The sequence below is a fragment of the Magnolia sinica genome, chromosome 15 (assembly GCF_029962835.1).
Source record: "Magnolia sinica isolate HGM2019 chromosome 15, MsV1, whole genome shotgun sequence".
Lineage (NCBI taxonomy): Eukaryota > Viridiplantae > Streptophyta > Magnoliopsida > Magnoliales > Magnoliaceae > Magnolia > Magnolia sinica.
Genome location: NC_080587.1, coordinates 21,220,358 through 21,244,305, shown reverse-complemented (window position 1 = coordinate 21,244,305; position 23,948 = coordinate 21,220,358). Strand labels below are relative to the sequence as shown.

At 41.3% G+C, this 23,948-nt stretch overlaps 1 protein-coding gene across 1 annotated transcript; it reads right to left on the bottom strand.

Annotated features, from left to right (window-relative positions):
• Positions 1 to 306: 306 nt before the first annotated feature.
• On the bottom strand, positions 307 to 14,704 carry LOC131227845 (p-coumarate 3-hydroxylase-like). Its single transcript, XM_058223671.1, has 3 exons — positions 14,188 to 14,704; positions 2,712 to 3,106; positions 307 to 948 (listed from the first exon to the last, which is right to left on the bottom strand). Exons 1-3 carry the CDS (start codon positions 14,687 to 14,689, stop codon positions 316 to 318), a joined length of 1,530 nt encoding a protein of 509 aa, XP_058079654.1. The 5' UTR covers positions 14,690 to 14,704; the 3' UTR covers positions 307 to 315.
• Between the last annotated feature and the right edge of the window lie 9,244 nt (positions 14,705 to 23,948).

Genomic DNA, 23,948 nt, shown 5'->3' with positions numbered 1-23,948 from the left:
GGCTATTGAACGTTCCAAATGGAACCCTTTTTAAGTGTGGGCAAGAAATCTTGTCAGAGATGGAATCGCTAGTATGAGGTGGTCAGGCAATCAGAGGTCCACATAAATAGGCCGTGACCCCATTTGGATGGTATAGATTGTTTGCACATGGATTCAATTTTCCATACACACCTTACGTTGAAGATTGCATGCCATAGTCATATAAATAATTTATGTCCGATCACATCACACAACAAACACAGTGCAAAACTAAAATGAAAAGGGAAGAAAAGAAACACAAAACAAGACGAAGATTAAAAACAAACATAGACATAATTAGAAATGCTTATAGAGATGAGCAGGCAATCTAGGCGTTGGAACGGCTCGAAGTGGTGTACGCATGAAAGTAACCATCCCAGGATTCTCCGACATGTCGATATCATCTGGTTTAACACCTTCTGGTGGGGCCCAGTTGAAATGGTGTAACAGGTGGCCGAGCATCGATTGAACTAAGTTGATTCCCAGCTGGGCCCCAGGACACACACGCCGGCCTGCACCGAAAGGCAACAGGCGGAAATCATGGCCTTTCATGTCGATATCTTCCTCGAGAAAACGCTCGGGTTTGAACTCTAATGGATTCTTCCAGATAGCTGGGTCACGAGCAATGGCCCATGCATTGACGTGCACGATCGAGCCCTTGGGGATGTCGTAGCCACCGATCTTGACGTGATTAGCAGCTTTGTGAGGGAGCATGAGAGGTGTGGATGGGTGTAAACGCAGGGACTCTTTGGCGATGCATTGTAGGTAGGGGAGGTTGGGAAAGTCGGCTTCTGTCATGACACGATCAGAGCCGATCACTGCGTCCAGCTCCTCTTGGGCTTTTTGTTGCACCCTTGGGTTCTTGATTAGCTCTGTCATGGCCCACTCCACAGCTATGACTGTTGTATCCATGCCGGCAGTTACCATATCCTACAGAAATTTTAATTAATGGAAGGAAGTGTTTCGGTTAGAAAAGCAAGTTGGTTAAGGAGAGCAACGAATTTAACTGCCTGTTATTGCAAAAGGCTTTAGAGAACGGTTTTCTACTCTGACAGAGAGTGATCGTTGGTACACGAGAGATCAGAAACCGTACTTGTGTATACATAATAAAATCTAAACCACCCAAATTGAAAGACCCATTATAGATAGGCCTTAAACATAAAATCAGTTTGGTTTTGAACGACCCTAAGCCCGTTTGGCCTGTCGGATTGGAATGGACTGGATGGTATTGGAAGGGATTGGAAGTTAAATCCGGGATTGGCCGGGCGTGCCAAACAGAGTCGGTGATCTGATCCCAATCCCATGGATCTTAAGACAATCCACTGACAACACCATCATTACTTTTAAATCCCATCCAATCCACCTTAATCCGTTCAAATTTGCCTGGGACGTGTTTGGTTGGAGGGATTGGAAGGGATGGGAAGGTTTAATCCCGGGATTGGCCGGGCGTGCCAAACAGACTGGATATAGCAATCCAGGGATATAACAATCCCATGGATCTCAAGACAATCCACTGACAACACCATCATTACCTAGAAATCCATGCCATCCACCCTAATACCATTCAATCCCTTCCAATCCACCGGCCAAACGGGCCCTTAGAGTTATTTCATAATCTGTTTGCTGAATTAGATTTTTTTTTTTTCCATCGTAACTGTCTACTAAATGACCACCAATCGGTTAATAATAAAACAAAACAATCATGCTTTTTGGAATGTGGTCCATCTAAGGTAGGCCTCACAATTTAGATGGTTCAATATTAGTTATTTGTACAAAACTTAAAAAGTTCTGAATTGTAATTTTGAAATAATTTTATAAATTAAGGAATATTTTAACAAAAGGTGAAATGAAATAATAATGCACTGCCACTTTCAACATTCAGCAGCTTAAAAACAAACTCATATTTTTATTGAAAATTAATTTAAGCCTCAAATAATTTGAATTTTTCGAACTATCTCAAATGCATAAGTGCTAAAAATAAGTGACAAGTGCTGAAAATAAGTTTTATCAAATAGCGTAAGTGCAAAATGCAAGATGAGTTCTGATTAGGCTTGTTAGATGGGACTGGAGATGATCTTGGGCGAGACGTCAAGCCCAATCGCTTATTTCATATGGTTGGGCCAGCCCAACTAAGTTTGTTAGGCTTGTTAGTTGACTCGCAGACTTCTACAGGATGGGCCCCTGATTCCTAACCATCGGGCCATGATCCGATTGTTAGTTTATAGTATAGGCCTATATAGGTCATGGCCCGGCCCAGACGCCCCTTGCCTTAATTCATGTAAAAAATACACAAAAGTAGCTCGAAATTTGGGCAAAGCATGGTTTAAAAACCCAAAAAAATCGACTTGATATCCAAATGGGTCTGGTCGTGACTCAAATATGGAACTCAGTGAGTGACTCGCTTCAAGTTATGTCATGCAAACCAAGCGAGCGAGCCAGATTGATGGGTCATACCGAGTCTGAATCAAATCTTGCTAGTGAGTTTCGTAGCGACTCCATCTCGATTTCTCATCGAGTAGAGTTGACTCGGTCGAGTGTTTTCAGCTGAGTCACTGAGTTTTCAGAACTTTGGTGCAAAGTAGTTTATGGTAATTATTTGCAAGGCTAGCATTCAACACAATGATATAAGCTTTTGGATTGAAGAGGCACACAAGCATGGCCACATATCATAAGCTAGTAAGACAGTGACTCACCCATAGTAGGCCGATAATGGTGTCATCGCTGAGGTTGTATTGATCCTGTAGGGTTAGGAGGGCATCGACAAAGTGATGTTTGGCGCCATTTTTTAGACGAGCTTGCGTGTGTTCGTCCATGATGGCTTTGGTGAGTCGATTCCTACGGAGCTCACGTTTCTCTAGTGCGACTTCGTTGGTCCTATCGAACAATTTGAGCCACGGTACGTGCTCCGTTATGGGGAGGGACCCGCCGATCTTGATGCCTTCTGTGACGATTGACTTGAGCTCCTTGCCCTGATCATCTATCCTCCCTTCCCAGTCCATCAATCGCTTCCCCAAAGCCAGTCTAGTTATGTTGTTGAAGGATACAGGTGATAAGTAGTCCCTCACAGCCACACCGTTCCCATGGTTGCCTGTGAAGTAACATGATTTGTTAACTCTCCTTCCATGCAAATGGCTTTTTGTGGATGTGTGTGCGATGAGATCCAGGTTAGATGGTTTGAATTGTAAAGAAAACTGCTGATTGCAGGTTATAATTATGAAACTTTTCCACATTTGGCTTCACAGACAAGATTATCATTTTCTAATGAAAAATTAGATTTTTACCTAATATCTAAATAGACTTTCCTTCAAGGATACACTAGTGAATATTGTTGAAAAATATAATTATTACAGTTATCCATGTCCATACTTCGAATTCCTCGTGTCCAAAGGGTAAAATAAATTGAATTCGAATTATCTGTTTGCCACAAATAGAAATTTTATATTTTCTTATATTTTGATTAGTCAACGTCATCACTGACATTGTTAGCATTACTACACTAAATACAATATCTAATAATGTGGCTTAATATCATTGCAACAAATACAAAATTTTTATTTGTGGCAAGCATATAATCCAAATTCAAAGAAATTGAATTCTTGTGATTAGACAATAAGTTAGGACCACTAGGTTAGGGCCAAGCTAAGGTTTGTCGAAGCTTCGCCTGCAAAGTAAAACTTAGGCCAAAGCCCATCTTGGACCCGTGATAGGCCATAACGAATAAGCTTGCCTGACCCATGATGATTATGGGTGGCCTGGGCCTGAGTCAACTTGATCTCAAGCCTAAGGTTGTGCCCAAGGCCAACCATTCTCTTTTGTGCAAGATCTGGTCTACTCACTAGATGTATGCAACATGCAAGATATTGACAAAAATGCTCTTAAAACCTTAATCTAGTTAGCTGGGCTAAGAAGTTCTCATACATAGCATGAGCTTGGCCTAATCAATAAACATGCTTAATGTTTAGGCCTAGGCAAGCACCTTTGGTACAGTGTTTGAGTCTAAGCTTGGCAAGCTTGGCTAGAAAGCCTGGTGGGCTAATCCTAACTGCCAATTTAAATATTTTGAAAATAATAAATACTGCAGAATAATCATTATTCTTCAAATTAAATTCTAAAATTCAAAATATGAGGTAACAATTATCACATAAATGTAAGATTTCTACTTATCATCCATTTCTACATCTCTATGCTCTCATCGTGGCACCATGAAAATCCAAGGACCCTATTTCAAGAAACAAGCATACCCGGACCAAAGCTCAGGATTCTAAACTAATCCTATGTTGGCACTTAATTTAGGTTAGTGTACAATTCCGTACAGATTTCTTAGTGCCTGTGTATCAAAGGTTGTACTCAGCCAGAGTATCAAACAATTTCTATCATGATTGAAATAGGCTGGCCGGTTCCCATGGAAACGGATTGTTGGCTACTCCCCCTGCCACCAGCCATTGGCTGGTGGTGGGTGCTATGTGGGCCCCACCATGATGTATGTGTTTCATCCATGTCGTCCGTCTATTTTTCCAGATCATTTTATAGTGTGTGAACAAAAATGAGATATATCGCAATCTCGAGTGGACCACATTACATGAAACAGTGTTGAATGAGTGTTGACCACTAAAAACCTTTCGGGGGCCATAAAAGTTTTGGATCAAGCTGATCTTTGTTTTTCCATTCATCTAGGCCTGTATGATCTAATCAACAGATTGGATGTCAAACAAACAGTATGGTGGGCCTTAGGAAGATTTTAATGGTGGATATCCAATCACTATTGTTTTCCTGTGGTGTGGTCCACCTGAAATTTATATCCCTCTCATTTCTGGAATTAACCCCTAAAATGATCTGTAAAAATGGATGAACGGAATGGATGAAACACATACATCATGGTTGGCCCACAGAGCACCGACCACCAGCCACGGGGCTGGTGGCAGGGGGAGTAGCCAATCCGTTTCCGGTTCCTATGCTCTCCACCACTGGCATCGTTAAATGCGTACCAGACAATGACAGTGGTCTTAAAGGCTTCATCCATTCACCAACCTTATCACAAACGCATGGAAGGGTGCACCCAACATCAGCACATCATTGTACTGGTACATGTGCTAATCCCACTCTGCGGTCGCTTGTCTTTCATGCGTAACTTGCATTTATGCGTTTAGAACCCATGAATGTTGTTTCACATTCAATTCATCAGAAATGCATGGAAGGGCTCACCTAACATCATCACATCATTGTACTTGGACATGTGTTAATCGCATTTGGCAGTCAATGCATTTATGCATTTTGAGACTATTAATGTTATTTCACACCAAAGTCATAAAAAACACAGCTGGATTTCGCATGCTGCTGTAGAAAATGAGGGCGCAGATTAGGTACTACCCCCGCACGTTCCGAGCTCGGGACAGGCAGAGGTTCCGAGGGTCACTGAGGTGTCATCGTGATTTATGAGTTTTATCCACACTGTCCATTCATATTTTCATATCATTTTAGATTGTTGAACAAAAGATCAGGCAGATCTAAATCTCAAGTGGACCACACCACTAGAAGCAGCGGTCCCCCCACCATTGAAACCTTCTTAGGGCCCACTGTGTCGATTATTTTCCATCCAACCTGTTGATATGGTCATATACAGTTGGATGACGCAAAATCCAAAATTTCTATGGTTCCTATGAAATTTTCAACGGTAGGGATCTAATTCCCACTGTGTGGTCCATTTGAGCATTGAACATTCGCTATTTTTGGCTTAATTATCTAAAATGATATGTGAAAATGAATGAACAGCGTGGATAAAACTCATAAATCACGGTGGCCCCTCAGTGGCCCTCGGAGCCTCTGCCTATCCCGAGCTTAGAACAGGCAGGGTAGTACCTAATCCGCACCCAGAAAATGAATGCTTTGAACAGAAGCACGTGACGCAACTAAAATTTACTAAACAATTTAGTCGTCGTCCCTAACAGCAGTATATGACTCGATCAAATTTTGTGCGGCATGTATCTTAATCAAATCTCACCGGCGGCAATCCATATCTTGTTAACCCAAGGAGCGGATTGGATGGTGACCCATCACCATCCAGGTGCTCGGGTCCACCATCATTTATGTATTTTTTCTGCACTCTCTATCATGCTAGCTCATTTTTCAAACACAAGTCAAAAATAAAATAAAATGAGGCATATGAAAATCTTAAGGACAAAGTGGTGATCAGAGACTCACTATTAAAAATTTCAAGGCCACAAAGGTTTTGGATCGGGCTAATATTTGTGTTTTCCCTCCATTTAGGTTTTTGTGAACTTATCAACCGGTATAATGGTAAACCCTCCATTCGAGTTTATATAAACTTATAAATAGGTTAGATGGCAAATAAACATTAAAAGCGGGCATTAGAAGTGTTTCAACCATGGGTGTAATTATTCCCACTCTTTCTTATGGTGTGGTCCACTTCATATTTAAATTTGTTTCATTTTTTGGATCATGTCCTAAAATAAGATGACAAAAAGGACGTACACAATGATATAAAACACATACATCATGGTGGGCCCACAGCGCATCACCACTCAATTTCAGTTATCCAATTCTACTCTCATGTGGGCCACAACATTTAAAGTCATGCTTAATACCCTTAAAATCATGTGTGAAGGCCTAAGTTTGAAATGGCTTGATTATTTCGCTTTCCATACATCCAGATGGAAGCATCTCCTAAATTGATTAGATGGTGCGTAACAAAAAACGATGATCCCACATCTAATCCGCACATCTTTTCTTTCCTGTGGTGTGGACCACCTGAATTTTGGATGGTCCAGAGGACCAGAATCCTGTCGCTGATGGCAACATTATGGCACGCACGTGAAAACGCAGTAGCTGTCGATTTATACTTTTGCACGTTAATCGCGCAGGACAACCCGGAAGCGGTGGTTGGGTAGGCATTTTGTACACGGCGGGCTTATCTATTATCCTGGCGTGCATTTGTGGCAATCTAGACCGTCCAAACAGTTGGGCTCCTTGTCGATGGTACATGTTGAAATAAACATTAATTGCATGATCTTAACCATCTGATATAAATAATTGAATTTGGACCGTTGTACACCAACCATACGACAAGGCCTATTTCTTACTCGAGGGATCTACCTAACGGTGACAACGAGTGGCTCTAATCTCACGCACGTGTCCCTTATTTAATAACACACGGAACTTCGGCATTCCTACCGTTGAAAATGGTGTACGCTCATATCCCTTGTGGTCCCTCTCAAGACAATTCCGTCGACGACCAAGAGAAAGCATCTTTTTGGCCAGATTTCTTATATTACGGTAATAGCCGTTGAATATTCTTTTGTCATGACCATCTACTAGTTAGACCGTTCATCTGGTAGGTGAAGTCGTATAAGGGCCACGTGGAAAGCGAGACTAGGAAGTTCCATGTGATCCCGGGAGTTGGTAAGTCTCTTTCTAAAAGTTGGGAGTCGACGGGCGCGGATTTCTTACTGCGCAAGGATTCTGGGTGGGGCCCACCGAGATGTTTGTTAGAAATCCACCCTGTTCATCCCACTTTGAGAGCTCATTTTAGGACATGCTACAAAAAACGATGTGTATCCAAAACTTAAGTGGGTCACAACAGAGGAAAAAGTGGGGATTCAGTGTAAATTGTTGAAACGTTCTTGGGGCAGTAAAACTTTTGTGTCAGGCAATATTTTTGGTATTTTCACTTCATCCCAGTGGTAATGTCCTTATATACGGTTTGGATGGCATATAAACATCAAGGTGGAGCCCAGGAAGGTTTGAGCGGTAGGAATTTTTTTCCCCAATTTTCCCTCCCGTGTGACCCACTTGATTTTTGGGTCTACCTAATTTTTTGTTGCATTTCCTAGAATAAGCACTCAAAACAGATGGACGGGTGGATTTCTTATAAACATCTTTGTGGGCCCCACCTAACATCCTCGTGTAGGAACTCACAAATTTTTTATGAAAAAATTACCACCATAGAAGAGTCCATGATATGCCTTTTTTTTTTTTCTTTACCGCTCAAAAACTATCTCATTAAAGTGGATTTTTAGAGTATGAAAGTAAGTTTGTTTTATGAAAATACCTCTGCCTATTAGAGTAAAGCAGCTGGAAAAAGCAGGGGTATTTTCGCATTTCTAGGTTTGTCCGTACGAATAGAGGTCTAATTTGATTATTTAGGTTTTTTCGAATCGAATGAAAAAAGGTGGATAGTACGTCGCATCTATACTAAAAAAAATACTCATTTTTTAATATAGACCCGACTTACCACCCACCTTTTTTTATTCGACCCGAACAAAACCTACCTTACCGAACTAGACCTCTACCCGTATGGACGAACCAATAAAAATGAAAATACCTATATTTTTTCCAGCTACTTTACCCTAAAAACTAGAGATATTTTTATCCAAAACCCTCTTTCCGTACTCTAAAAATCTACTTTTACAACATAAGTTTTCAACCGTCGAAAAAAAAAAGAAGGCATAAAAGGGAAGTGTCTACCGTGCTAATTTTTTCAATTTTTTACTTTAGACATGACTTTCCATCCACCTTCTTTTTTTCGACCCGAACAAAACCTACCTTACCAATTTAGACCTCTACTCGTACGGACAAACTAATAAAGACGAAAATACCCCTACTTTTTCAGATGCTTTTACTTGAAAATTAGGAGTATTTTTGTCCAAAACCCTCTTTCCATACTTGAAAAATCTACTTTTGTAACGTAAGTTTTCAGCCGTTTAGAAAAAAAAATGCATTAAATGTAAGAAAAAATTAGCACTGTAGACATTTGTTTTTTATGTGTTTTTTTTTTCCAGAACGACCGAAAACTTATGTTACGAAAGTAGATTTTTCAGGTACGAAAAAAGAGTTTTGGACAAAAATACTCCTAGTTTTCAGGTAAAAGCAGATGAAAAGTAAGGATATTTTCATCTTTATTGAATTGTCCATACGAGTAGAAGTCTAAATTGATAAGTAAGTTTTGTTATAGTCGAAAAAAAAAAAGATAAATGGAAAGTCATATCTATAGTAAAAAAAATTACCTAAAAGGTAAGCGCCGTCCGTGCTAAGTTTTACAAAAGCATTCACAAGAAATCCGCCCTTTTCAAGGCAGGGTACATATTACCATGGGAAGCTGCCTAGCTAGAGGGCCTAGCAATTGAAGGTACATGTTTCAAAAATCACACCCACGAGACAATTCTAGCCCCCATTTTCTTCCTGGGGTAAGTCATCCTATCCGGTCTTCGTTTTACTCCGTTGCCTTGAAGACCACTGATTGGGTGATCCAGACCATCCAATCTACATGCATTTTGACCCATCATACATACACCACAGGGGAAACTAGATGAACGGTCCCTATTGATAAGTTTCCTGCCACGTGTACTGCATGAGTTTCAACTCCCGGTCAGGGGTTCGAGTACCCATCGGTGGTGAAATTCCACCAGCGTGAGTGTGTGGGGGTGCGTGTGCGTGTGTAAAAAAAAAAAAAGTTTCCTGCCACGTGTACTGCAGGTGAGATGGCTCTATCATCTACATCCCAGTTATGTTCGCGGATGATCTAACGGGGCCACCTGTCGTCATCCACGTCAGAGAGTAGAGGGCCGATGACGACTGACGACCGTCCACCTACTGGTCTCTGACTGTCCGCAAATACATTTCAGAATGGGAGTTGGTTAATACTCGGGCTGCGCATGACGTTTGATACGCAGGCACTAGGAATGGCACATGTGGTTAGATGTTGGCACGGAACGACTTGATCTGGCTAACTACTCGTCCGACTCGTTCAGATCCAACTTGACCCGAACAAAATGGGTGAGTCGGTCCAACCAAGTAGGATTCGCCTTTGCCCAATCCGAACTCAAACCGGGTCGAGTTCAAGTTACCTAGTAACTCGACTTGATTTGAAACCCGACTTGGCTCGGTTTCGAGTATGTGTGTGTGTGTGTGTGTCATCTCTAACCTTATCCGTCGCATCCTACCCTAATCCGATCCCAAACTCTCTTTCTTCCTCCCTCATTCTCTTCAACTTCTAAGCCCGGCAACCACCCACCACCATCACCCTCCTTTCTCTCCTCTTCACTATCTCAGTCTCTCCCTCCCTCATCTCTCAATCCTACTCAGTGCCAACTTAACTCGACTCGGTACTTCTGACTGAATTGGACTCCGTCTGGATCAGTCCATGCCAGACCGAACTTAGATCGAGTCAGGCATGCTGGGCTTGGCATCGAGTCGGATTGAATTTGGGTCAAGCCTATTTCAAAACTAGATCGAGTCGAGTTAGCCCTAACTCGGTCCGACTTGACTCAATGCCCAAGTCTACATGTGGTGCCTGTTAACCCAAATTAAATTGAGTAAATTGTTATAGTATAAAAGTCAGAATCAATGAACAATCCTAACCTCTGATTGGTTGAGGCTTGTTTTCTAAAAAATGAGCGTCCGATATTTTTCATTTCTAGCCGTCCAATAAATGTACAGCAATCTAATATTCCCGTTACCAAATAAGAATAATTTTGGTCTCACGATATATCTAAACTGCGCGGCCGAGATTTGGACAGTTCGGTTTGAATTATTTGTCTGCCAGATAAGCAATTGCGCGGCCGAGATTTGGACAGTTCGGTTTGAATTATTTGTCTGCCAGATAAGCAATTCCTAATTTCTGTGGAAGGGATTGGCAGGGACTTCCTGGTACGGAATCGGTGGGGCTACCGTGGTGTTTGTGAAAATCCACGTGGACAACTGTTTTTCCGGATCACGTTAGGACATGGGTCCAAAAACAGGGACAGATCCAAAACTCGAGTGGGTAACATGACATTAACAGTGGTACCCACCGTTGAAACCTCCCTGTGGCCGACCATGACATTTACATGCCATCCAAACCGTTCATAAGCCATTCTTACTTAATGAGCTGAAAACACAAAAATATTAGCCTATCCAAAACCCAATGTTTCAATTAGAGTTGTACAGGAGAAATGTTAGCTTAACTTACTTGACTCGACTCGACTTGAAAAAGCTCAGCTCGACTCGACTCGAATCGAAACTATGTTCGAACCAAGTTGGGCCATTTTTTGGGAGCTTGGAATATTTCAAGTCGAGTCCAAGCTGGACCTAGCTCGACTCAGTATTGACCTCGACTTGACTTGGATTGAGTTTTAAGTACATGTATAAGGGCTTTTACAAAAAACCCTTATTCGCCCGACCCTAGCCCATTTCACCCAACCCTAACCCAGCGAGCGTCTAGCGCCCAAATCATCCAACCTTAACCCATTTCTCCCTCCCTTTCGTTCAAATCGGCTGTCCGTTCGCCCAATACTTTCGCCATTCTCTACCGCTCGACGAAATTCCTCCTTCCAACATTTGTCCAGACGACCTCATCTCCTAAAGTAAGTCATTTCCTCCCCTCTCCATTTTTTTTCAGCGAGTAGCGTCCGTCTGAGTAGCGGAACCCATCCGACCAGCGACCACTGACCGGGTGGTTCTGGTATAGTCGGACGAATATCTAGTTTGGTCGGACCAACCCATCCGACCAACGACCACTCGACTTGAAAACTCAGCTCGAACTCAACTCGAACTGGACCAAGCTGCTAGCCGAGCCGAGCATGAACTGCTGTTCCAAGCTCGAAAGCCGAGCACAACCTGAGACTCAAACCGTCCTAGTTGAGCATAAGCTGGACAAAGCTCAACTCGTGTACACCCCTAGTTTCAATGATGGACGGTGAACATTCAACCCTCATTGTTTATGTTGTATTGCTTTGTTTATGTTGTATAGCACTTGATGGATTCGCTTCCCCCCCCCCCTCCCCAGCCCGGTGGCCGTGGGCCTTGCCATGATGTTGTGTCTCAGGGCTTGATTCCAAGAATGAGAGGGATATAAATCTTAGGTGTACCGCACCATGGGAAAACAACAGTTTCTGAACATCCACCATTAAAATCCTCCTAGGCCCGCTTAACTGTTTATTTGACATCAAATATGTTGATTAGGTCATCCAGACCTAGATGAAGGGAAAAAAAACAAAGATCAGCCTGATCCAAAACTTTTATGCCCCCGATAAGTTTTCAATAGTCGACGTTCATTCAACACTGATTCATGTAATGTGGTCCACTTGAGATTGTTATATACTTCATTTTTTATCTCATACCATAAAATCATCTAGAAAAATAAATGGACGGCATGGATGAAACAAATACATCGTGGTGGGGCCCACGGTGCACCGACCACCAGCCATTAGCTGGTGGCAGGGGCATATCCAATCCGTTTCCAAAACTGCTCTGAAATAACTTTTCAAAACGGATGAACGGCGTGTATATAAGGGACGCGGATTTCCGCTTTCGCAGGAAGTTCCTGCGCAAGAATGCTGTGTGGGGCCCACCATCATGTTTTTGGGAAATGTACTCCGTTCATCCGTTTGGTAAGCTCATTTTAGGAAAATTGACCAAAAACGAAGTGGATCCAAAACTAAAGTGGGCCACACGAGAGGAAACAGTAGGGATTCAGTTAGAACCGTTGAAGCATTCTTATGACCATAAAAGCTTTGTTTCAGGCTTTTTTTTTTTTTTTTTTTTTTTGTATTTTCACTTCATCCTTGTGTTAATAACCTTATAAACGGTTTGGATGGCATATAAACATCAAGGTGGAGCCCAGGAAGCTTTCAACGGTAGGTATTTCTTTCCCTCTCGTGTGGCCCACTTTAGTCTTGGATCCACTTCGTTTTTGGTCAATTTTCCTAAAATGAGCTCACCAAACGGATGAACGGAGTACATTTCCCAAAAACATGATGGTGGGCCCCACACAGCATTCTTGCGCAGGAACTTCCTGCGAAAGGCTTTCGCAGGAAATCCGCGTCCGTATAAAACTCACATACATCATGGTGGGCCCCACGGTCAGGGATCCCACCCACCTCGGTTAATGGATCGAAGCCCGCAGCCGACGACATCAAAGAAAAATGTCGTTTTTGTGAGGCCCATGGTTTGGTTTTCAAGGCATTGATGTGACGGATCCATCATGGACAGACCGCGAGTTCCAAAATCTAGCACGCGAACTAGGTACTACTCCGCCTGTTCGGAGCTCGGGACAGGCCGAGGCTCCAAGGGCCACTGAGGGGTTAGTATAATGTAAGAATTTTATCCACACCGTCCATCCAATTTTCCATATGATTGTAGATGTTGATTCCAAAAATAGTTAATATTCAAGTTTCAAATGCACCACACGGTGGGGATTAAATTCCTACCGTTGAAAAATTCTTACGGACTACAGAAGTGTTGGATCAAGATGAGATTTGTTTTTTTTACTTCATCTATGACCGTATGAACAGGTTGGATGGAAAATAAATGAGAAACAGTGGACCCTAAGAAGGTTTCAATAGTGGGCGTCCTTAGCAATGCTGCTTCCTGTGGTGTGGTCCACTTGAGCCTTTTATCTTTCTTATTTTTAGTACAGTGCTCTAAAATGATATGAAAAAATGGATGGACGGTGTGGATAGAAGTAATACATCACGGTGGCCCCTCAGTAGACATAGGAGCCCCCGCCTGTACCGAGCTCCAAACAGGCGGGGGTAGTACCTAATCCGCGCCCAAAATCTCCAAATTGGAAGATCCTACTGCTCTCATAGCACTACAAGTTATGGGCCCCACGAATGGTTGAACGGTGGACGTTCAATCCCCACCTTTTCCTGTCCTGTGGCCCACTTGAGTTTTGTATCTGCCTTTTTTTTTTTGGGCTCATCCCCTAACATTGAGCTAAAAAAACGGATGGACCGGATGGATTTCCATCAAACATCGCGATGGGCCAACCTAGCTTCCGACCGCACGAAGGTCGGGGTCACGGGCGATCCGCGTCCGTCTACAGTGAGATATTATGCAAAAAGACAAAATGTCTTAAATAGATGTATAAGCATTCGACTACTGTGTTAGTTTTGCACCATCTAAAATTGGGGGAGACTCATCCGTCTCAAATGTGTCATTTTAGAACAGCAATCCAGACCATCCAAATTGTGGGTCCCATTATAGACGTACCATATCTCGAAAATCACACTGACCCAGAAATCCTAACCATCCGATCAACGCATATAAAAAAAGAAAATAAGATATTTAATATTAATTCTCATTGCAATTTTCTTTCAGGTATGCTCCATCCACAGTGGGCCCACCCATTTGGACGGTCTGGATTTTAAGAGAGAAAAGGTCCTATACACGTACCTGGTTTGGTGCAATCTCTAAAGATAGCCTCAATCATAGCCGTCACTTCATCCTCTCTGATGGGCCTAAGTGCCTCAAGCCTCTTTGGAGTGAACAACTCCACCTGACAAACCTTCCTCACCTTAACATAGTGGGGCCCATAATCAGCCCATATCAGATCCTGACCATTCCTACTAAACAGCTCGACGGACTTATTCCTAGGCCTATCAGCCAGCATTTGATCATTATCCTTGAGTACTTCCTTAGCCAATTCAGAGCTCGACACGACAACGTTCAACGTCGATCCGAACCATACAGATACGATCGGACCATACGTGCTGGCCCACTCCGCGAAGCACCGGAACCTTACTGGCTTTATGTCGTAGAGGTTCCCAACAACGGGCCAGGGCTTGGGGCCCGGAGGGAGCTTGTATCTGCGCCGTAGGATGAGCTTGAAGGCCAGAAGAGAGATGAAGAGGATGAGGAGAGAGAGTGGGAGAGAGAGTGGGAGAGAGAAAGCCATTGGTGGAATGAAAGTGCCACCGTAGCTTGCGTGTGGGCGAAACCATTTTATAGAGATGAGGGGTTGTTAGGTTAGGGTGTGGTAACTGTTGTTTCATAAGGAGTAGTTTAGTGACTCGCATGAGCACCTGGAATGGTGAGTACTCGGGAGCGGATTGCCCGTGCCCTAGGAACAGAGATACACATGTGCGGCTGTGTGGGCCTCAAAGAGATGTATATGAGAAATCCACTCTATCCATCTGTTTTTGAAGACTACAATAGTTGGGATTATAAAAATTAGGCAGATATAAAACTCAGGTGGACCACCCAAACGAAACAGTCGGAATGGAAATGTCCACCGTTGAAACCTTTTTCGAACTGACCATGATGTTTATTTTCCATCCAAACCGTTCGTATGATTATTACCATTCAGATGAACTGCAAATACAAATATTATCCTGATACAAAGCTTCTATCATCCCAGGGGTTCAATTTCGTATATATGGCCCACATGAGTTTTGGATATGCATGAGTTTTAGATTCCTACTATACTGTGGTATTTCAAAACGGATGGAAGGAGCAGATTTGTCACAGAAACCCCTTTCGGGCCGCACAGCTGCACAGAGCCCGGGTCGGACGCAATCCACAGCCTCAATGGTTAAAATGCAGAGGACTCCTATGAGAGTTTATCACTACTTTTTAAATGGTGGTGACTATTCTTTTCGCACCAGGGCATCCGAAGTGCTCGTCCGCAGTTGGTGCAGCATCTCTCCGTATATGTATAAATATCCCGGAGATTTTGAAGGGTAGGTAGGTGTTGACGTATAAAAATCTAATAATTGCGTGGTCCCACAGGATAGGTGAGTTGTGTAGACGCGCAATGGAGAAAGGATTGCAGGACTGGGTACTGAGAAAGCGGAGGAGTTTTCAGCACAACAGGATGTTGTGCACTCGCACAAAAGGAGTGCATTATGCGACCTCGCAAGGGAAACTTATCTCGTGGATTACGTTGTTCACGTGTGTGGAGGTTTTTATAAATATCCCATTTATCTCTCATCTAAGTGATGAGAAAAATTCAAAAAGCATTAAGGAGCTCTCCGAGTTGGGAGTGGCATCAATCAGGTATTCCACGAAAAGTAGGAAAAAAGGAAAGCAGAATACGTGCGTTGGCCTATTGCGTGCCCGAGCAACAAGGCTCCCAGTGGTCGCACAACAGGGGCTCCGATAGTCTATTTGTCGTGCAAATGTGCAGATTTGTCCGTGATTCGTTCTCTTAGGTATATGTTCTCTGTATATTGGCGCGAAGCAAGGATTTTAACCCACATAACTCTTATGTCATTGCGACGTGCGTCATCCGAGCTGAGATGCTGCTAAAATCATCATTACTCTGTCTTTTCATTACATTGATCAAATATATTTTATTTTACAATCAGGGGCAATGCGAAGGATGTAATAAGAATTCAGAATTAATAAAATAAATGATGATATATGTTTTTCAATTTTCCTTTGTTTATTATTGAATGTAAATATTTCAATTCTCGATAATTATTTCTTATTGAAACAAAATGGTGACTCTTGCTAGGGATCGAACCCATAATCTCTAATTAGAATATCAATATTTAATATTAACAATAGAATGATTAAAGAACATTTATCATCAATTAGCGCCATAATAACATTAAAATGATGACTCTCAACGAGAACATCCTTCATTCATTTCTAAAACAAAGTACTATTCAACTTAATCGGAATAACTAATAGTCTGTTTTGGTAGTCGAAAACTTTGTTTTTACACGATCTCGATGGCTTTCCTTTCAATTAACGTGATCGTCTATTTCATGCTTAATGGATTCATTGTGGATTATATTGACAATATGCGATCGCCATTAAAGAATGTTATAGGGAAAGATGAGTCAGCTGCAACTAGAAGCAGATGACTCCAGGTAATATCCGGGGTGACTCTGCTTCACCACCGATGCAACAAGATGATGAAGAATGGACAGTGGTAACATCCAAAAGATAGAAGGCTCAATCCTCTTTCACGAGAAGCACGGTTCTGCCAAGTGTGATAAGAAAATCGATCATGAAAAATACTGAAAGGAGCAATCTTTACATAGAATTTACACACTTAGCAAAATGAATTTTCAGGAGTCCACCGACATCATTGGACTAGATAAAGTCATCACCATTTTCTTTACAAAAAAATAAAAATAAATAAATAAATAAAAATTACAACTTTGAGCTTCACCTACTAAGTACTAGGTAGGGTTGTTCACGAGTCAAGCTAGCTCGACTAACTCGCTCAACTCGGCTCGTTTAATAAGCATATTAATTATATATATATATATATATATAAGTCACTCAAACACCTGACCCCACCCAACCCTAGCAAGCAATCCCTTTCCCTTTCTTCTCTCTCTACCCACTGCACACCCGCCCGACACCCGACCAGCAGAAATCCACCGAACCACCACCACCGGCGCACGACCAGCACGCTACCTACCCGCTCGATCTCGCCGAGCGTAGAAGACTACACGGCTGCGCACCCAATCCTGACTCGGTCAGCACTTACCTGTATCCTGGCACATCCATGCCTTTATTTTAAGAAATTACTCCTTGCTTTTCTTCTTCTTCTTCTTCTTTTTTTTTTTTTTTTTTTGTTTTGTTTGGTTTTCTCATCTTATAGTTTCCAAATCATCCTCTTTTTTGCCTTTTTTCCAAATCATCTAATGCAGCTATGATTCGGATTTGGACACGGTTGAGCAATTAGAGATGGATTAGGAGGATGAACGACTGCTCTTGTTATAACACCAGGTCCCTATAACAAGGAGATGGAAATGCAATAAGGATTTTGAGAAAAAATGAAATTGGGTTTTCATTGAAAGTTAGACTTGAGGAATTATACGGTTGGGTAGTTGGTTTTTAAAAGTGGGGCCCATGGTTTGACGGTCTAGATTATTTTTATCCGGTCTGGTGGTGGATGGGCCACAATATAAGAATCTCCTTCGGAGAATCCTACCATTACTGGCTGCAGATAGTTTAAAAAGGGTGAAAAGATCACATGCATGCGTTTGAGCTGTGGACCCCATTCATGATGTGTATGTAGAATCCGAACCGTTCAACAGGTGAGATTCTTCATGGGGCACCATACATGTTAAGAATCATCTCCATCAAAATCTAGATGTTTATGTCTTAGTAATGGTGGCATATGATATGAGACATTTAATTTGTATTTTTTCGCCAAAATTTTAATAAGTTAACATATGAAAAAGCTTGAGCTCGACTTGAGGTAAACTCTACTCGACTCGAACTTGACTCGACAGCTTTAGCAAACAAGCCAAGCTTCAATGTTGAGCTTGAGGCTGAGCTCGAACTCGAGTACAGCATGGACAAGCCGAGCCGAGCTTGGCCCACCCCGACTCGACTTGGCTCGATGCCCACCCCTAGTACTAGGCTGCTCAACAAAGCCTATTCCATGCGCAAAGCCCTCAATGCCAAACTATCATGACAGGCATAGAGGTACTTACACAACAAATCTAAAGCTTCTTGGCCTGAGAAAATAGGGGCTCATAGAGCTATAAATACCCCACAACACACATATGAATGACAAGCATAGAAAATTTTTTACCACTTGTAAAATGATAAGCATTTAAATTACAAAGGGCTTCAGGCATAGATGCACACTACAATGAGCCTCACTTACCTAAACATTTTGCCCATTTAGAGGATCCTACACCATGCGCCAGACCCAATATAATAGAGCCTTGTGTCACTATTGGACTTATCAAAGCATATGCGCCAAGGTCGCAAGCGTAAGCAGCTTGAGACTGGCTTTATGGGGCTCACAGAGATGTCCGAAAAAAATCCACTTCGTCCATCTGTTTTGCAATACTATAATAGGACAATATTCTAAAATTTTGGTAGATCCAAAATTCATGTGGATCATACCACACGAAATAGTGGGATTGAACACCCGGGGTGACAAAAGTTTTTTGTATGGGGATGATATTTGTGCCTACAATTTATCTGAGTGGTAAAAACCCTATCAACGGTTTGGATGGCATATAAACATCATGATAAGCTCTAGGAAGGCTTCAATGGTGGATGGACGTGTTCATTCCCACTATTTTGTTTGGTGTTGCCCACTTGAGTTTTAGATCTTCTTGGATTTTAAATTCCTATCATAACATGTTCTTTCAAAACAAATGAACAAAGTTAATTTGTCACGGATATCTCTGTAAATTCCACACAACCCAAAAGGCTAGCGGAGGAGCTTCCTCTGCTTACTTTTATTTTCTGGGCTGTATGGGCCCATAAAGATGTCCGTGACAAATCCACTCCATTCATCTGTTTTAAAAGACCACATGAGACAGGAATGTAAAAATCAGAAAGATCCAAAACTCAGGTGGACCACACTAATGAAACAATGGGAATGGAGACATTCACTGTTAAAACCTCTCTTAAGCTAGCCATGATGTTTACCTGCCATCCAAACCATTCTAAAGTTATTACCACTTAGATAAATCGTAAGCACAAATACCATCTTGATATAAAACTTTGATCACCCGAGCCATTCAATCCCCATTATTCTGCATGGCATGGCTCACGTGAGTTTTAGATCTCCTTGATTTTTAGATGTTGTATTTTGTTTCAAAATAAACATTAAAATTTGATTTTCAAAATTTTTGGTTTCCCTCTACATTTGAAATTTTGGTGCTTTTGGGTCGTGGGTTTTATCCCACATCGAATTTTCTAAATAAAATCTTCTTGTATATAAGATAGGCTTTTTGCCTTTGGGCTTGAGCCCCATTCAAGGGGCATGTGAATTTGGTCTTGGGGGGTGTGCGAGTGTACTCATGTGAGTGTATGTATGGGTACTCGCGAGACTTTATTTGTGAGAGTGTACTCGCACTTGCGCCTTTTTGTTTTAAACAAGAGAGATGTGTTCGTTTCGGTTGATCACACCTGTTGGATTTAAACCCAATGGACCTAACCCTTTCTAAAAAGTGCTTATGCACCACTTCGAAGTCTATATAAAGACTTCCGATTCATATTTGAACATACGAAAAATCCTTTCTCCTCTTATAAAACTCTCTCTATTTTGGTTTACTGGTTTTATAAGTTTTTGTTGTTGCTGAGTTTATCGCTGAGTCAACTTAACACTTTCAGGTTAAATTGCAAGTGGTTCGAGCCCGCGTACAGTGAGTGCACTGCTGGGATCGGGTCATATTCATTATATCCTAGAGGTCAATTGCTCTAGAAACCTGTTACACTTGGGACACTATCCAAGGGGAGCAAATTCGATTTCAAGCCGAGTGACTCACGTCGTGCCTCGACTCAGTTCAATAAGTCTTCTTTCTCATATTTTATTTTCTTTTTTGGTTCTCAGTTTTTAGTAGTTTATTTAATTCAACCAAATATTCCAACATTAGATTCATGTCCTATAGTAATCTTGCTAAATAAATGGATAGAGTAGATTTGTAATAGATATCTTTTTGAATGCACTATTTAAATATCTTGACAGGGACAGGTATTTGTAAGTGATATACTGACACTCAGCTTTCATAACAGGTATGTGACTCATATATGTGGATTTTATTTGACATGTTGTTGTAGTCATCTATTTATACCTATCACATGTTGTTTTATAGTTGGAGTAATGCATTATTTATGAATTATGAAATAGGAAACTATGGTTTTATATGTCCACATTATTTTGCAGTTGAACGATCGCCAAAAATATTATGTAGTGACAGTTGATTCTCTCTATTTAATCCACATCATGTTTACTGTGGAAAATTATCAGTCGGTTAATGATATATGATTTGGATAAATGTATGAAGTGTAGATGAAATACGCACCTAATGGTAAGGTGCATGTATGAAATTTTCATAAAATGGGTGCTTGAGCACTATATGCATAAGCAGGTCTTGTTGGTGGTGTGTCAACATGGCCTATCCAAACGGTTGATGGGGCAAATCCAGCAGGTGAAATGAGTAAGTAAAATATAAGACAATCTGATGCATGGAGGGACGTGATGAGGTAAATCACCGACTTCCTTGGGGAGAGGTTGTTCACTGTATTCCTCAAGGGTTTTCTACTCTAAATATATGGAGCTCATTGAATTCTTCGCAGAGCTTCCTTGCATCACGAGGAATAAAATTAGAAATGTTTTTTAATAAATTCAAAATAACGTGATTGATTGTAAAAAATGAAATTGCAACTCTTTAAATACCGGACTCAAACCTAGAACCGAGTTTTAGACTCAAAACACTCTAAAAACATGACTTACTATGAATAGTAAACTTACTATTTATATATGACCTCTATTCCTATTAGACTTCATGATTTTTCGCTACAAATAGTAAATGTGCAATAATAAGTGTTCATGTTAGGCACGACTCTTACAACTCAAAGGATCAAAAGTTATAAGCAAACTAAATCTTGCTATTTATAATAACAATGAAAATAAATGGGACTTTTGACCATCGATCCGATGGAATCTCACAAATCTGGCATGGGAAACCTGGCATGACGGGGTTTTGGTTTTCTTAAGTAGGTTCTCTTATCCCAAAATCATATATAATATGTCAAAAAACTCATCCCGATTTGCAAGATATGATTGTTTTAAGGTTCTGATGGTCCAGATCATTTTCTCCTCCGATCGGGCCTTCTCTAGTCCATGTTCGACATAAAAGTGTCTGTGACCTGCTCTATATCAGTCCCCTCCACTTTAAAAGAACTCGACCTCGAGTTCTTGTTCAGTTTCAGTTTATGATATTCAGTCGGGTCTGCAACGTTAAAAGTACGCGAGATCTCCATGTCATTCAGAAGTTCGACAACGTAAGTGTTGTCATTGATCTTTCTGAGAATCAGTATTAGTTCATTCTTTTTGTTCTTCAACTTGTTGTAGGTCTCGATTGGAAATCTCTCCTTGTATAGATGCACCATAACATGGTCACCCACATGGCCACCTTGAACACCTTTTGTCATTAATGATCGTTGGCTTACTCCTTGTACTTTTCGTTCGAAGCTATAAACTTGGATTGCACATCCACATGAATTCCCATGATTCGGTCCATCATATGTACTCTTACAATGCCCATGCCTGGGAGCTTGGGCAAGGGGATCAAGTTAAGTGTGCAGCATGGCACTCGACCATAAACAATCTGGAATGAGGACTTCTCTATCAAGTTGTTCATCATATTGTTAAATACAAACTCCGCTTGAGACCATGTCAAATCTCACTACTTCGATTTTTCACCTAAAATACACCGAAGGAAGTTTTCCAACTTGCGATTCACAACTTCAGTCTGCCCATCGGTCTGTGGGTGGTAACCACTACTAAATTAAAGTCGTGTACCAAACTTATTTCATAAAGTTTATTAGAAGTAGCTAATGAACTTCATGTCAAGGTTAGAAGTAATGCTATTGGCAACCATGTGTAGCCGCACAACTTCTCTGAAAAATAGATTCACCACGTGTGTTGCATCGAAGGTTTTCTTACATGTGATAAAGTGCGCCATCTTTGAGAAACGATCTACCATCACGAACACCAAATCCATGTCACGTTGTGTTCGTGGGAGACTACGAAGTCCATAGATAAGTCTTCTCAAGGGTTGTTAGGCATAGGTAACGAGGTGTAGAGGCTCGTATTTTGAGATTGCCCGTTGGAGGTTTGACAAATACGACGGGGTTGCACTGCTTTACCCACATCAAGTACCAATTACGGCCAGTAATTTCATTCCTCAACAAGAGCTCGCGTGTTGTCTAGCCCAAGGTGTCCACCAAGGCCACCTCAATATAACTTTTGGATAATCTGCTTCCTCAAAAAACTTTGGGAGATGCACAATTGATTTTCTTTGAAGAGAAAACTGTATTGCATATGTAGGTCACTGGGATGACTCTCTTGTAACCTCATTCATGCATCATTGTCATACAACTCCCTAACACATTCGAAGCCAACCACCTAATTACTCATCGTAACAAGTAGTGATGCATAGTGGTTAAGTGCATCAATCACCTTGTTCTGCTACTCTGACTTGTGCTTTAAAACGAACGTGAATTCTTATAAAAATCTTAACCATCTAGCATGCACATGGTTCACATTAGCCTGAATGTTAATAAACTTTAAAGCTTGATGGTTAGTGTAGAAAATAAACTCTCTCTGAATTAGATAATGTCATCAATGTCGCAGTGCTTGAACCACTGCGTACAACTCAAGCTCATATATCTATCATTTATTTTGGGCTTCGCGGAGTTTATCACTGTAAAAGGTTACCGGCCTGCCTTCCTATGATAAGACTCTTCCAATTTCGACATATGAAGTGTCACACTCAACCTCAAACAGCTTGTCAAAATAGGGAAGAACTTAGACCAGTATTCTAAATAATCAAGCTTGATTTCAGCAAAGCTCTTGTCAGTGTCATCGGTCCACTGAAACGGGCATTTTTTTCATGCAATCTATAGTGGGTGCGACTATAGTGTTAAAATTTTGCGTGAATTGACAATTAAATATCGTCAACCTATGGAAATTCCCCACTTCATGAATGTTCATCAGAATTGGTCATTCCCTGATGGCTCGCACATTTTCATCATCGACATGGATGCCTGTGGACATCACAACATATCCTAAGAACAACAAGTTATCTATTAAAAATCTGCACTTCTTTAAGTTGAGCTAAAACTTGTTAACTGATAAGACCTATAGCACCTATCTAGGGTGTTCCATGCACTTCGTCTCAACCCTGGCTATATATCAGTATATTATCAAAATATATTATCATAAATTAGCCAATGAACATCTTTAACACTTGATTCATCAGACGTATAAAAATGCTTGGTGCGTTTGATAGACCGAAGGGCATGACTAACCACTTGTACAATAATTTCTTGGTCTTAAATATCATTCTACTCATCACCAAGTTGGATACGAATCTGAGGTTACCCACTCCTTAGATCTAGTTTAGAGAACACATTGGTACCTTCTAGCATATTAAGCATGTCGTCCAACTATGACATCAAAAATCGATATTTAATAGTAATCTTGTTAATTGCCTAGCTATTGACACACATGCACCAACTTATTGGCACGACTCATGGGCTCACACTCTCTCTCAAAAGACTCTTACAAATTAATTCCTCCACCTACTCTTGAAGTATCTCACATTCTTTCAAACTCATCCGATATTGAGGGCGGTTGGGCAAGCTAGCCCTAGGGATGATGTCTTTGTGATGTTGGATGTCTCGCATGAGGGGCAATCCATCGGGTAACACTTCGG